The following is a 16,072-nucleotide window of genomic DNA, read 5'->3' as shown; positions in this document are numbered from 1 at the left end:
GTTGAGATACCCCCATCTTAAATCCATTTCTCAAGGACCAGTCTTTAAACTCAGCCCTAAATACTTCAGGCCCTTCCCCATAATGGCTAAAGAACGAGTGAACCCAAATTTGCCCGTTTTACCTAGGGAGAAGGAAGTCACAAAGGAGCCCGAGACTATATTGGACAGAAAAGTCATCTACCATCAAGGGGCTCCTCTTATTCAGGTGCTAGTCAAATGGCAAGGAGGATCCGTGAGGGAGGACACCTGGGAGTACCTTCCCCAACTACTACGACAATTTCCCCGAACCGCCAGCCTCCTAAACATTTCTTAAGCACAAGAAATCGCTGAAGGGAGGGGTATTGTCACGGCACCAAGGCCAAATTTTGCTGCGGATTTATTTACCTATTATGTCTCTTTATTATTCCATAGTAATTCTCTTTTGTTCCAGCTGTTAGTTAGTTAGAGAGAATGTCCAGCTGTAAAGGTGTCTAGGATAAGACAAAATAGTTGGTTATGAGGGCTGCAATCTACTGTGACAGCACCCTAAGACAGCTATATAAGCCCAAACGGCTCCTATAAGTTGGCATCGATTATCAATTAACCAATTCCAGATTCATACTCTCTGCATTCTCTCTACCTCTCAACTCTTCCTTCTTTCTTTCTTCTCCTTCTTCTCTAAACCTTTCTCTTCTCTTACAATTCTCTAGCGGATTCTAATTCATATCGGAACGGAAGGTTGACAGCGATCACAGTGCAACTGTGACAAGAAACTCCAAGTAAAAGTTCAGAATGAAATTTCATAGAGTTTACATGGTGGAAAACTCGAAATTTCATAGGTTTTGAGGATGTACTTATCCTAGAAATGAATGATTTACTCGAATTGCAGAATAGATATTCTATCTAAAAGACAGAGATGAGGAAGATTGTAGAAGGATTCATGAAGGACTCAAAAACCCACTTGAAATTTGCAGTGAAGCTAGCTGTAGATTTTGCAAGTTATACGGCTCCCATTAGTGAGGCAAAATCATATTCATGTTCCATGTGTAAGAACTCAATAAACCCTAGGATAGATGAACAAACAAAAGAGAAGAAAACTGCACTAACTTCATAATTCTGATTAGAGAAAGAAAAACCACACACGAATTAGTTAGCTTTGCTGTTTATATGTAAGACAACTAAAGCTCTTACACCGACATAATGAAATAAGCCTATACAACTTAACTTAAAAACACAACACAAGTTACAGAAAACAAACATGCTACTGTATGCCACAGTACAATACTTAAGAGGCATATGAGAATGAGCTAGTATAGTTAATCCAATTTCAACTATATGACAATGTTTTTTCTCAGCCACACCATTTTGTTGGTGTGTGTAGGGACATGAAAACCGAGATTGAATCCCAGAGCTTCTAAGATAAGTTAAAAAGGCCTTAAATTCTACCCCATTATCAGTTTGTAAAGCTTTGAGTTTGTGTCGGTAGTGCAGTTCAACAAATTTGTGAAAGGTTACAAACATAGGTAGAGCATCTGATTTGAGTTTCAAGGGATATAGCCAAGTGTATCGGGTATATGCATCCACAAATATCATGCAATATCTATAACCCTCAATTGAAAGAACAGGTGATGGTCCCAATAAATCAGAATAGACTAGTTCTAAAGGTTTAATTTGATTTGATCTCAGAATGAACAAATGGCAATTGACTTAATTTCCCAAGCTTGCAGGAATCACAAAAAGGAATAGAAGAAAATGGAACTTGTATTTTATTCAATATAAGCTGCAGTACACGAGTTCATGGATGCCCCAAGCGAGCATGCCATTGTTTACAGACATCAGAATTAGTTTGAACTACATTGACACAAAGATTTGGCAACTCATGACAAAATGAGTGCTTATTACATGTATTTTTGTATTGTTTATTACATGTAGAAAAAGAAGTAGACTGAATAGAATCAATAGGCTCAATAGGATGAACAGAGTGACTGGGTGTAGCTAGAACAAAAGTTGAATTCAGTCAGTAGAGTCCATTCTTAAGATGTCCTTGAAGTAGCACCTATTTGGAATCCTTGTCCTTGACAATACATGAATGTGAATCAAATTCAGTAACAACATTATTATCTCGAGTTAATTGAGAAACACTAATCAAGTTTTTCTTCATTTGACGAACATAAGGTAAAGAGACAAAAGATTTAGGATCAGAAACGGAAGAAATTTGTGCAATACCAATAGCTAAGATAGGTAAAGACTTACCATTACCAATTGTTACTTTGTCACTACCATGATAAGGTGAATGAATGGACAGATTGTTAACACTGGAAGTAATGTGGTTAGTGGCTCCAGAGTCCACAAACCATGAAGGATCAGACTAAACATAAGGTAAGAATGAAGGTTCAAATGGTTGAGGTGTGGTGCCATAAGCAGTGCCATGATATCAATCTAAATCAGCCATGTAGCTTGAGAATTGCTAGAGTCACAAACAGAAGCTCGGTATGCTTAAGAATCACGAAAATTGATTTGACCAACAAAACTTCCTCTTCCAAAATTAGAACCAGAACTCCAATGAAATTTTTTATCAAATCTGTGGTAACATTTATCCACAAAATGCCCTGGTATTCTGCAAAGTTAATAATAAATTCTTTTGCCAGCTGATCTACCTCTCTCTCTACCTCCTCTAGTGCCAAAATGACCTCCTCGATTATTATAACCTCCTCTAGTGTTTGTAACAAATCCATTTCCATTTTGTGAGGAATAAGAAGCAACTTTAACTGACGTTGAAAGTGACATAGGTGAATCAACAGCAGTTGTCAAATGTGGCACATTTTGTGTGACTAACCGCTCTTCATGCAACAAAAGAAGATATTGCACCTTTTCTAAACCTATTTCATCCATCTGGTATGTTATGAGACTAACAACAGTCTCATAGTCATGATCTAAACCGTTTAAGATAGCTAGTACCAGCTCCTTATCAGGAAGAGGTTCTCCTATGACTGCAAGAGCATGGCCTATTGTTTTGATCTTTAAGATATAGTCATTAACAGATAGAGATTCCTTCTTGATTGAACGTAATTGTTGCTTTAATTGAAAAGGTTTTGCAACAATTTGTCTAGAATATAGCTTCTCCAAGGTAGACCATACCTCAACAGATGATTCACAATGAATCACCTGCGCTAGAACATCTCTATCAATGGTCGAGAAAAGCCAGCCAAGAAGAAGCTGGTCTGACCGCAACCAATCCATATAGTCATCATTCAATTTTGTAGCTTCAGCATCGCCACTGTCTGGATCCATAATAAACTTTGGAGGAGGTGTCAAATTGTTTAGAAATTAAATCAGATCACACGCTCAGTAAACCCTAGGATAGATGAACAAACCAAAACCAATACCAATATGCAAAGTCGGTACATAATACCCAAGGATAGATGAACAAACCAAATTAAATCAAGCTTGATCGGTACATAATTCAAAGCTTTCGCAACTGCACCAAAACCAAAATGTGAAGTCGAAGAAAGAGAGGAAGACGAACGAGGAGGAATCGACGAGGAGGTACAGTGATTTGAATCGGATGCCATGACTTACGTCGAAGGCTCTGATACCATGTAAGAACTCAATAAACCCTACGATAGATGAACAAACAGAAGAGAAGAAAACTGCACTAACTTCGTAATTTTGATTAGAGAAAGAAAAAAAAACACACACACACGAATTAGTTAGCTTTGTTGTTTATATATAACAGCTAAAGCTCTTACATCGAAATAATGAAATAGGCCTATACAACTTAACTTAAAAACACAACACAAGCTACAGCTAACAAACACGCTACTGTACACTACAGTACAATATGCTTTTAACACCAAGCACAATGCACCCATTGGAGTTGTACCAGGAGGGCTTGAAGATCTTCTGGTATTTTCTAGAAGATCCCAAAAAAACATCAAAACTTCTACATGTCAAAATCAACAGGCTAAATGTGCACCCTTATTGATCAATGCTCAAGACTGAATCATTGTACTGCTTGAATTCTGATGCAAACCTGTACATAGTTTTTATTTTCATGTGTTTTCTCTAATTGGGTAGGGGCATTTTGGTAATTTCCATCTTTTAGGGGGCATATTTTGGTGTAAGTTAATTTTGGGGTGTCTTTTTGTAAGATCAAGTGTTTTGTTGGGGTTCCTAAAGATTAGTGACTTTTAGGGGGAGTTATTTGCAAAATGGGAGTTGGCTTCTCTTGGAAGCTTGAAGAGATAGAAGTTGGCTTCCCTTCGAAGCTTGAGGTCTAGTATAAATAAAGGGTCTCCCAACCACTGTGGGCACTTTTTCAGCAACTTGAAGACAGAATCCTCCGTAGGGAGTTTTAGCTCCAAACCAACCAGGGTTTTGAAGATTTGGAGGCTTGGGTTTTGAGGAGTAGTGCAGCGCCTACCAATCCCTCCACCACTGCTATAGGCACGAGAGGCTAGCAAGAAGCTGCTGCTACTCAGCTGTTCTAGGACTGAAGAGGTGTGATCTCAGTTATTTAAGTGTGTTATTTGTTGTCCATTGTTTCAACACTACATCCTTCTTGTGTTTGTGCTATTCATTGTATCATGTCATATAAGGCGTGACACACCACATTCCCATCGGTATCCCCATACCGAACGAGGTAGTAACACATGTACTAGTCCATACTCGATTAATCAGAGTCCCTATCCAAAGAATTTAAGGACTAAAACTAGTTTAAGAAGTTCTGTTACTAGAGAATCTTGTCACAAAGTCTCAACAACTTGAGAATAAGATTCTCACACAGAAGATCTAAGTACTCATTCATATAATGAATTGGAGAAAATATGAATGAAAAAACTTTGCCTTTTATAAAATTATACAAAGATACAATGAATGCATAAAAACAAACCTGCTAAATGTCATCCAAATCTAGCATTAGGGCACACAACACTAACAGTAGAGACATTGGATATCATTTGTGTAAAAAGATTTAGCCTTTGTCCACACCTGAACACAAGTCTTGTATGCCTTGTAAATAACATATAGTTTGGGTTCAATGGTTTGCGATAACATATTCCAAAGAAGAGCGTCGGTTTTCTTCCACATTACTCTCTCAACAACGAGAATTGTATCAGCTTTTGTACTTAGGTGATTTTCTATTCCTTGACCCATGAACTATGGCTCAACAAAGGCAACCCAAGACATGTAATTGGTACTTTCAACCAGTTATTTACAAGTAATGATAGGTGTAGAAGAAAAATGCGAAGAGAAACCTACTGATTTAGATCCAGAGGCGACTGAAGATGTTGAACTCTGCATAATTTGGATGGAAGGTAGTTTTGAAGCATCTTCAATGGTAGATCTGTCGGAAGGACTTTCCATATTTTGGATGGAAGTCACTTTTGAAGTGTCTTTAATGGCAGATTTGTTGGACGTGGAGTGGGATTTGGTTCATTTCAGTCTATAGATCTAGATAGCGGTAAAAGCGGACGTGGAGTGGATCTAGATAGCGGCAAAAGCGGCGGAGGGCCCAAATCTGGACAAGACAACCACAGACTGTGACGGTGCAAAGCGGGTCTATAGATCGGCAATCAAGATGGCAGTCAAAAGTAGCAGATTTGAGCCGCTTTGGGTCGGCCAATGATTGGAAGCAGTGAAGGAGATGACTGGAGCGGCAGAGCTTGGTGACAACAATGTTCGATCTGTAAGCAGGCAGTAGCAATTTCGCAGACATTGATGACACCGAAGCAGTGGCTGTTGAGAAGAAAGGCACTACCAGAGGGATAGCATAATGAAAAAAAGAAGAAAGGCACTGTTGGAGAGATAACACAGCAGGAAAGTATTTTCCTACAGAGGCTCTGATTGAAGCAAGAGCTTCACAATGGAAGAAAAAAAGCAAGAAGGAAAAGAAACTCGCTGAAAATTCAATTGAATGAAATCAACTTGAATTTTAGAAAATACAACAGTACATCCTAAGCTTAACTACCTCTCATACACTGCACCACCTATCTAACAATTACATACAACAACACTTAAATATAAGCTCGATCCTCTACATCTGTAAACGCAAGCTAATAGTACAATCAACTAATCACAAACACAAGAGACTACACAAAGGCACCGTCTGGCAATAGCAGCAGCTATGCCTACACAATCTCTTCCTTATGCACCCTCAAGCTAGACTTTCCTGAAGTAATCTTTGTAGTTGCTGATGTATAGGAGTCACTTTAAGAGCAAGCTTATCACACAAGAACAAAAATCTATCTTTAGGCAGCCCCTTAGTGAATATATCAGCCATTTGATGCAATGTAGGAACATATCGAATTTCAATATCACTACGTTCAACCTTCTCTCTAACAAAGTGCATTTCAATTTCTATATGTTTAGTTCTTGAGTGAAAAACAGGATTCTCAAATATACACTTGGCTGTCAGATTATCACACCAAATAATAGGAGTATTAGTGCACAAAAACCCAATCTCATAAAAGAGTGATTTCAACCACAAAACTTTTGCGTTTTGCCACCCCTTGTGCCACAACACGATATTCAGCTTCAGCAACAAACCTTGCAACAACTGTTTGTTTCTTAGAGCCCCAAACAAGTAGATTATTTCCAAGAAAAACACACAACCGTGAGTGGATCGTCTTGTGACCTTGCAATCCACATAATTAGCATCAATATACACATTTAGAGGCAAACCAGGAGATGAAGGAGTGAAGACCAGACCTAAGCCAATTGTTCCTTTAAGATATTGCAATAATCTTTTACATGCTAGCCAATGTTGATCCTTAGGAGAAGTCGAAAATTGAATTTGTTCACCGCAAAGGCTACATCAGGCTTGGTGTATGTTAGATATTAAAGAGAACCAACGATGGTTTGATAAAGAAAGGGGTTAGAAAATAGATCTCTTTCATCAGTTAAAGAGGTGGTTGCACTCATAAGGATGGCACAAGGCTTGCAATCTTGCATTGAAGTCTTTTTAAGCAAATCTAGGGTACATTCGGACTGAGTCAAGTGAAGTCTTGTAGAATCCTGATAAGCCTCAAACCCTAGAAAATAATTCACTGAACCAAGGGTCTTCAGAGCAAAATAAGTGTCTAAATCCTAGATACAAGCATGCAAAGCAATAGAATCTGACCCAGTGATCAAAATATCATCAACATAAACCAACACAAACAACACAAACTCAAAGGTTTTTTTAATGAATAGAGATGCATCTAAAACTGCCCTCATAAATCCCCAATCCTGTAAGGCTAATCTCAACTTAGTGTACCAAGCTCTCAGGGCCTGCTTGAGGCCATAGAGAGATTTTCTCTGATACCATGAAGCAAGAGTTTCACAATGGAAGAAAGAAAGAAAGTGAGAAGGAAAAGAAACTCGCTGAAAATTCAATTGAATGAAATCAACTTCAATTTCAGAAAATACAATAGAGGTTAGCTTATATACTAACCTTAACCACCTCTCCTACACTGCACCACTTGTCTAACAATTACATACAACAACACTTAAATATAAGCTTGATCCTCTACATTTGTAAACACAAGCTAATAGTACAATCAACTAATCACTAACACAAGAGACAACACAAAGGTACTGTCTAGCAACAACAGCAACTATGCCTACAAAATCTCTTCCTCACTAATACCATGTTGAATCAGATGACTTAATTAAGGTCTAGCCATTTTATTTAGATTTTATAGTAGTAATGTACAATAATTTACTCCTAAAAATAAGGCCTAATTGATAACTCATTGACAACTAATTACATTTATTCCAACAAGTAGTTTTTATCTCCTAGATACCTTCAAAATTGACAACACAATTACTAGAAAACACACTTGGATCTTTTTTTTTTTAAATAAGCACAATTATATTAAGGAAGGAAACACACCTGGATCTCTTGAAGATGATCGGGAATTTCTTTTAAAAATCGGGATGGCTGAAGCATCTGGAAAGATAAAATGTGTTGCTTAGAAAAAAGAATAAGTGAAGAACCAAAGTAGAAAAGATATTTTATGCAAATTAAACCTGCCAATTTGAGTCCATAATAACATAAAGTATGAAAAGTTTTTTCCGAGCACGAGTCATTGCCACATATAGCAGCCGCCGCTCTTCCTAATATCATAACAAGAAGTAAGCATCCTAGAAACCAAAAGATAGCATGAATACTAAGCATGAACTACAGAGAGGACTTTAGACTCCAAAGGGTTCAAGTTGAGTTGATCAAAATCCAAATATATGGAATGAAAATTTAGTAAAAATAGGAGTACAAATAAAGTGTTGGTGAGACATGAAAATTGAGTTATTTCTGAAAAAGATTAGGTTGAATATATTGGATCAATTATCGAAACGAGAGGCAGATTATTGAGTATGTTACTCATAGAACAAGGCAGGATAGTTAAAGTGAAGAATTGTGTCCAATATTTTATGCGTTGTAAAATTGCTTGAAAGTTACAAAATTTTATAGGACAAATAAAACACCATCTTTATCATACAAACGTATACAAAGTATAAGAGTAACTAAGATGACTTTTATGGTAGATGTGCAAACATACAAGAAAAGACAAATAAGAAATGAAATCATACATGGTTAGAGTGGTGCCTATTGAGATAAGATGTGTAGGACACAATTAACAAAGTTAGGCCATATAAGAAGAAGACCAATGACAACGGCTTAGCAAGTGAATAGGATTGAAGCAGTTTGTAAAAAAAGGAGAGTAAGATCAAAGAAACTCGGTAGTGAACCCTTAGGTATAATATGGGATATAATAGAATGAAAAATTCCCAGAATAGAACATGTTTACCTCAATTGCAGTGCAATTTTCCTTCATGACACCATTGCATTCATGCAACAAAGGGATTTCAGATTCATTTGCCTGTGGCCATCTTTAAGCATTAGATCAATGCTTGACAACTTCCAACAGAAAGTTAAAATGATTTCATCCATATTAAGCCAACAAGCTCACCCTTTTACAAGTAACTTTAAAAAATTGTCCAAAGTTCATGATGCTTGCATGTGTCTTCTAAATATGTTTATCTAACATTGGAATAAATATCAGTATATTCTCTGACAAAAAATGTTGCACTGCAGCCACCAGTAGAATCCTGTTACCACTGTAATTGAGTTCACTGTTGCCAGTGACCTTCCAAGAAAACTAATCAGGTGTAGCACACAGATTTTTCAGATGCATCTGTAACCATTCAACAAGAGGTTCACAAGCACATCCAAGAGTTTCTATTCATACTTAATGTATATGTTGTCTTGCTTTCTAATATGAATTATTCTTTCAATCCATGTGTCATAATAATCCAGCTAATTTTCTTCATCTGGTTTGTGAATAAAGATACACATGTAACCTTCTTCCAACAAGGTTCCCAGGGCACATAATAAATGTTAGCATGAGGTTTGTTGCAACAGTTCTATTTATCCTCTTCCATTCTCAGAAGCCCCAATCACCACATTACCCCTGTAATCAAGAACACAAACCAGATTTAACCCATATAATCAAGGGCCAAAAAGTGCCCACACATGTAGAGGCACTCCTAGACAGCATTGATGTCCTTGTCATGTGCTTTAATAACAAATAACAAGATACAATCAATTTGAGAGATAGATTGTTCATCTCATCTAAGAAAAGCATAGTAAAAAATTCATGAAGCAGGTGGTGGCAGCAATTACCATGCTCTGTGGTAAAGGGCATCATCATTCAGATAACTTAATTTCATTTTGCTTTCCTAAATGGCCATTTTGTCTATTTCACATTAACTCATGAGAAATCTTGCAATTATCTGAAATACTCAATTTAGCAGATAGAAATAAAATTTTGATAAATTAACCACCTAAAAAGATAATAAGAAGAAATAGCAAAAAGCAACCATGATATAATCCAAATATTTTTTATTAAATTTATGCAAAATAAAGGTTAGTTCAACATGTTTCTTTTTACACAATACCTTTACTATGAAAACTGTATCCCACTCAAGGCCCTTTGACTGCACAAAACGTAAAGGGAGAAGAGAAAAAAGTTAAACTAGGGGCATTTTCAAACATCTAGATTGGTCTCAACAAATTCCTAAGAAATAAATCACGTTTTTCTGTTTAGAAAGAGGAGAACCTGATGAATGGTTGTAAGGGTAACAGCATTTTCATTATCATGCCTCCTTGAACAAAAATTTTCCCGCTCCCGTTCAGATATAGAATCAATGAACTTTTTAAGTACATGAGTGCAGCCTTTATCTTCTGCTATAATATCGCTTTCTCCTTCTGGCATGGTAAATCTAGATAAAAACTCAGAGACATCATCAAGTAGATACTGAAGCACCTGCATGGGGAAGCATCCAGGTTCCAGCACATCACATATTGAGTATAGTAAAGGTATAAATTAAGTGCCAAAAGTAAATAAGCTGAAACTGTAAAAAATTGAGGGGAAAGACACAATAGTCTCTTTGTTTTCAAAAAGTTTAATGCAATTTATGGGTCAGATCAAAAGATAAGAGTGATAGCATATCATTTCATTTATGTCGAAAAAGCTTTCATTCACTAATAGGTTTTCCTAACAGATTGATTGTATCCCGTAAAGAAACTCAAGATATAAACAACAACAACAACATATCCAGCCTTTATCCCACTATGTGGGGTCGGCTACATGAATTCTAGACTTCCATGTATTTCTGTCTTTTGTCATATCCTCATTTAGATCCATATATTTCATATCAAATTTTAATGTCTCTCCCAAAGTCTTCTTGGGTCTACCTCTACCTCTTTTTGTGACTAATTGTTCCATTTCATCAACTCTCTTAACATGAGCGTCTCTTAGTCTCCTTCTCACATGACCAAACCATCTTAGTCTAGTCTCTCTCATCTTCTCCTCGATTGGCACTATTCCTACCTTATTACGAATAACTTCATTTTTAATTTTATCCTTTCTTGTATGTCCGCACATTCATCTTAATATCCTCATCTCCGCTACACTCGTCTTTTGCTCATGTTGGTATTTGACTGCCCAACATTCTAAGCCATACAACAAGACTGGTCTTATAGCTGTCCTATAGAATTTTCCTTTCAATTTTAATGGGATTTTACCATCACATAACACCCCCGAAGCATTTCTCCATTTTAGCCAACCTGCCTTAATTCTATGTGCGACATCCTCGTGGAATTCTCCATCTTTTTGAATCACTGATCCCAAATATCGAAAATGGTCTTTTCTTTGTAAGATTTGGTCTTCTAATTTTATTATAACATCATCCACTCTTGCATTTTTACTAAGTTTGCATTTCATATATTCTGTTTTCTTTCTACTTAATTTAAATCCCTTAGATTCTAAATTGTTTTTCCACAACTCAAGCTTAGTGTTCACTCCTTCTTTTGTTTCATCCACCAACACTATGTCGTCTGCAAATAGCATACACCATGGCACATCTGTCTGAATATCTTTAGTGAGTTCATCCATTACTAGGGCAAATAAGTATGGGCTTAGTGCAGAACCTTGATGCAGTCCTATTGTAGTTGTAAATGGTTCAATATCCCCTCCGCATGTTCTGACCCTTGCCTCTACACCATGATACATGTCCTTAAGGACTTGTATACAGACTATTTTGACTCCTTTCTTCTCTAAAACCCTCCATAATACTTCTCTAGATCTATAAACACCATATGTAGGTCCTTCTGATGATCTCGATACCTTTCCATTAGACGCCTCAGTAAATATATAGCTTCCATTGTTGACCTACCAGGCATGAAACCAAACTGATTTTCTGACACCTTTGTTTCCTTTCTGAGCCTCTGCTCTATTACTCTCTCCCAGAGTTTCATGGTATGACTCATTAACTTAATTCCTCTATAATTTTCACAGTTTTGAACATCTCCTTTGTTCTTATATATAGGAACCAAAGTACTCTTCCTCCACTCATCTGGCATCTTTTTTGATTTAAGGATAACGTTAAATAGTTGCGTTAGCCAGGAGATGCCCTCTTCTCCCATGCATTTCCATGCTTCTATTGGTATATTATCTGGTCCCACTGCCTTATGATTTTTCATCTTTTTTAATGCTTGCCTTATTTCATTTGAACTTATGCGTCGATAGAATGTATAGCTCACATTCCCTTCGGAATTACTAAGATGTCCAAACCTAACTCTTGTGTCACCACCATCATTGAATAATTTTGTGAAATACTCCTTCCATCTCTCCTTAATCGCTCGCTCATTTACTAAAACATTTTGATTGTCATCTTTTATGCATTTCACTTGATTTAAATCCCGTGTTTTTCTTTCTCTTGCTTTAGCTAATTTATATATATCCCTTTCTCCATCATTTGTATCAAGTCGTTTATATAGATTCTCATATGCTTTTGACCTTGTTTCACTAACAGCTCTTTTTGCTGCCTTTTTTGCTTCTTTATAATTTTTTTGATTTTCTTCATTGTTGCATTGATATACCGCCTTATAGCAAGTTTTCTTATTTTTAATTTTCAATTGTACCTCTTCATTCCACCACCAAGACTCCTTAAGGTTAGAGGCTCCACCATTTGTCTCTCCAAGGACTACCTTTGCCGTGCTTCTCAGAGCATTAACCATTTCTTTCCACATTTGGTTTGTTTGTCTTTCTCCATTCCATTCTCTTCTACCCCTTAATTTTTCTTTGAAGATTAGTTGTTTCTCCCCTTTTAAATTCCACCACCTGATTCTTGGATTTTGTTTTATGTGATTTTTTCTCTTCCAATTTGTTACTTGGACGTCAAGTACTAGAAGTCTATGTTGAGTAGTCAAACACTCTCCCGGTATTACCTTACAATTCCTACAACATAACCGATCCTCTTGTCTCATGAGGAAGTAATCTATTTGGGTGCTTGAGGTGATATTTTTATATGTGATTAAGTGTTCGTCTCGTTTTTTGAACCTAGTATTGGTTATAATGAGCCCATATGCCATAGCAAAATCTAGGATAGATTTACCCTCATTATTAATTTCCCCGAATCCATACCCTCCATGTACCTCTCTATACCCGTTTCCGTCTCTACCCACGTGCCCATTTAAGTCACCTCCTATAATCACTTTCTCTCCTCTTGGTATCATTTGTATGAGTCCTTCTAGGTCCTCCCAGAATTTTGCTTTTATCTCATCACCTAACCCCGCTTGTGGTGCATATGTACTAAAGATATTCATAGTCATTCTTCCTAGACTAATCTTCACCATAATAATCATATCCCCTATTCTCTTTACATCCACTACCTCATCTATTAAGCTTTTATCCATAATAATCCCCACTCCATTTTTCGCTCGATCAGTTCCTGTGTACCATATTTTATATCCAACTTCTGATAAAGTTTTTGCTTTTTTCCCTACCCATCTCGTCTCTTGAAGGCACATAATATTAATTTTTCTCCTAATCATCACATCCACCACTTCCATAGCTTTGCCTGTTAATGTTCCTATGTTCCATGACCCAATCCTCAATCTATGATTTTGTTTTTGGCCTTGACTTTAGATTTGATTTTGTTTTTGGCCTTGACTTTGAATTTGATTTTGGTTTTTGTTTTGATTTTGATTTTGATTTTGATTTTGGACTAGCTTCTTTACCCACATCCGTCCAAGCAAATGCGGGAACCCTTGCTCATTTATCACTACATCCGAGCACCGATGCAGCGGCCCTAGCTCACTTGTCACTACACGAGGGCAGTGTAGCGCGTCGCTATGAAAGGGTTACGCCCACGCCCAAACGATTTTTTATAATTTGTCTAGAGTTCATGTTTTGGATCCGACTAAGTTTTACGTTGGCAGTTTGTACCTTTCAGTTGTAAAGGATAAAGTAGCCTATATGTAATACCCAAAACTTTTTGGTTACTTTTTGAAATAAGTGTATGGAAAGAAATACGAAGTTTCAAAGGAATCGGTATCAATATAACCCGAGAAAACGAAAAAATCAGCTTGAGGGAATGCCCGGGAACTTAGATACCTAAGGAAATAAGTATGTCCCTAACGAACATCTCAAGATATGATTTATGACATTGAAAGAAATCAGATCAGAGACAATTTTCGATACAGCTTCAGATCAAGCTGAAAAACCAAATTATCGTTAGGGGCATCCAAAAAATCAATAGAACCCTTAAAAGAGTCAAACTTGGCTTGATAAACAATCCTTAAATGGTTTCGGGTCAAAACGACAGGAATTACAGTCAAATCATTCATTTGGGCCTAAGTGTAATTTTTCAATTTTACCCAAGGGGGGGATCAAAAAGATATTTTTTCTAAAATTTCGAGAATGAAATGAAGAATCTAGAACTCGTGGACCTTAATGGTATACTTAGAAACCCAAGGGGTTGCCCGAAAAGGGCCAAAATGAAATTTCTAAAGTTGAGAGGGGGCGAAACTGGAAATTTGCAAGAACTTCCACAACCATGGCCGACCACACTCGTCCCATCACCGAATTAGGCTATCGGAGACCCGAGGAAGTGGATCGAGGGCCTCGGAGCAAGGCCTAGACCGTTTCTTGGTCAACAAAAGGCCATGTCAACGGCAATCACAACCGAAATTTCATCCAGAAGTCGTTGGAATTCCGGGCCACTGTAATGGGATTTTTGGGGGCTCTCTTTGAGGTTTTGGACCGACCTAGGGCAAATGGGTGCATTAGTGGCCTTGAATTAAGCGAGATTCGACATTTGGAGGGTCGATTTTGAGTATAAAAGGAGATCGAATTGGCTGAAAATTTTCAAGTTTGAAGCCTGAAATCGAGCATGTTAGAGGACAAATCCAGTAACAAGGATAAAGGGCTTTTAATCCTTGACAGCGGTAGAGTGTTACTGGAAGTTTTGGAGAGCTTTCGTGTAGTGTGGAGCAAGAATCGAAGCCTCACCGAAAACCTAGACGGGTGATTTGGTTGAACTTGTAATCGGCTGGTTGGGGTGCTTTCGTTAATCCTTTCGAGCATCCAAACCCACCATAGGATCGACTGAAGGAGTAGAGCAAAATGGCATCAAATTCCAACATTGCTGGTGTACCAGCGCCGGAGAAGACAACTGGCGCATGAAGCTCACGCGTCAATCTCAATTTCATGCCCAGAGCGTGTAGGTGTAGGGCCCAAGTATTTTTTGATTTTTTTTTTTTAAATTGTTAGAAAAATATTTTAGGAATTTTGGTGCAAAAATAATTGGAAAAATATTTGAGTAGGTATTTATTTTGGAATAATATAGAAGAAAAATAAAAGGAAAATACAGAAAAATACAAAAAAAAGAGTTTTAATGATTATTTGAATAAATATAATGGATAGGGTGCTTCGGGCTTGTGGTGACGTGATTTGTGCAAATTTTGAGGTTTGACACAAAAATTGAGGCAGTGCACGTTTTTCGAGTTGTTCCAAACTTTGTGGGGAAAAAAAGTGAGTGGTTCCTCTCATAAGCTTACACATAGATATGTATTAGAATTATTAGTATAATTAGATATATTGCATATTGTTGTATGTGTTTTTTATTTATTTATTTATTTGTTGTAACTATGTGTAATTAGGTCAAGCCCGTAGGTTATTAGGTCCGTTGTGCCTATTATAAATAACACACTAAGAGACTAATCTCTTAGGTTTTTCTCGCATAATTGTTTTCTCACATGGTATTAGAGCCACCAATGAGAAAAACCCTAACCACCACTATGTATCTTTTTCCAGCGACCTTCAAACCCTAGTTTTCTCTCTTCATAATCATTGTTTACGCCAGAACATCATTGTTCAGCCGTTGTTTGCTGGAACCGACCCCACCCTAGGGTTCACTGCCTTCAGGCCAAGTTGCGGCCAAAAAATTGCAGCCGCCGGAGCTCCAACGAGTAGCCGTCCGCCCCCACTGGTCAACGCGTGAAGGCGCGTCCACCAACCGTTTTCTCCCAGCTCCTCCAAATCAGCTCGCCTCCCTTCCCTAGACTTATTCCCGATGTCAAATCCTCGCTATGTCTGACCTCAATGACGTAGTTTCTGTTGATGCAACTCCCGCAACTGCACTTGTTGCCCCTACTGCTTCTCAGTCCTTTACTGTCTCTAATCTTGGAACAGCCAATATCACCACTGTCAAGTTGATAGGGTCTGTCAATTATCTCTCATGGGCAGCCTCTGTCAAAATGTGGTTCAAA

At 37.5% G+C, this 16,072-nt stretch overlaps 1 protein-coding gene across 4 annotated transcripts in view; it reads right to left on the bottom strand.

Moving 5' to 3' along the window:
* LOC127790751 (ATP-dependent DNA helicase SRS2-like protein At4g25120) overlaps positions 1–16,072 on the bottom strand; it is a 47,222-nt gene that overhangs the window by 14,392 nt on the left and 16,758 nt on the right. For all 4 annotated transcript variants that reach the window (XM_052320409.1, XM_052320427.1, XM_052320418.1 and 1 more), the window contains exons 18-22: positions 10,077–10,283; positions 9,916–9,954; positions 8,766–8,837; positions 7,990–8,076; positions 7,853–7,909 (exon numbers count right to left, since the gene is read on the bottom strand). In XM_052320409.1, coding sequence (XP_052176369.1) covers positions 7,853–7,909; positions 7,990–8,076; positions 8,766–8,837; positions 9,916–9,954; positions 10,077–10,283 — 462 coding nt within the window. The remainder of the gene's footprint in view (positions 1–7,852; positions 7,910–7,989; positions 8,077–8,765; positions 8,838–9,915; positions 9,955–10,076; positions 10,284–16,072) is intronic.

Source organism: Diospyros lotus, chromosome 1, assembly GCF_014633365.1.
Source record: "Diospyros lotus cultivar Yz01 chromosome 1, ASM1463336v1, whole genome shotgun sequence".
In the NCBI taxonomy this organism is placed as follows: domain Eukaryota; kingdom Viridiplantae; phylum Streptophyta; class Magnoliopsida; order Ericales; family Ebenaceae; genus Diospyros; species Diospyros lotus.
This window is presented reverse-complemented; position numbering and strand designations above follow the sequence as displayed.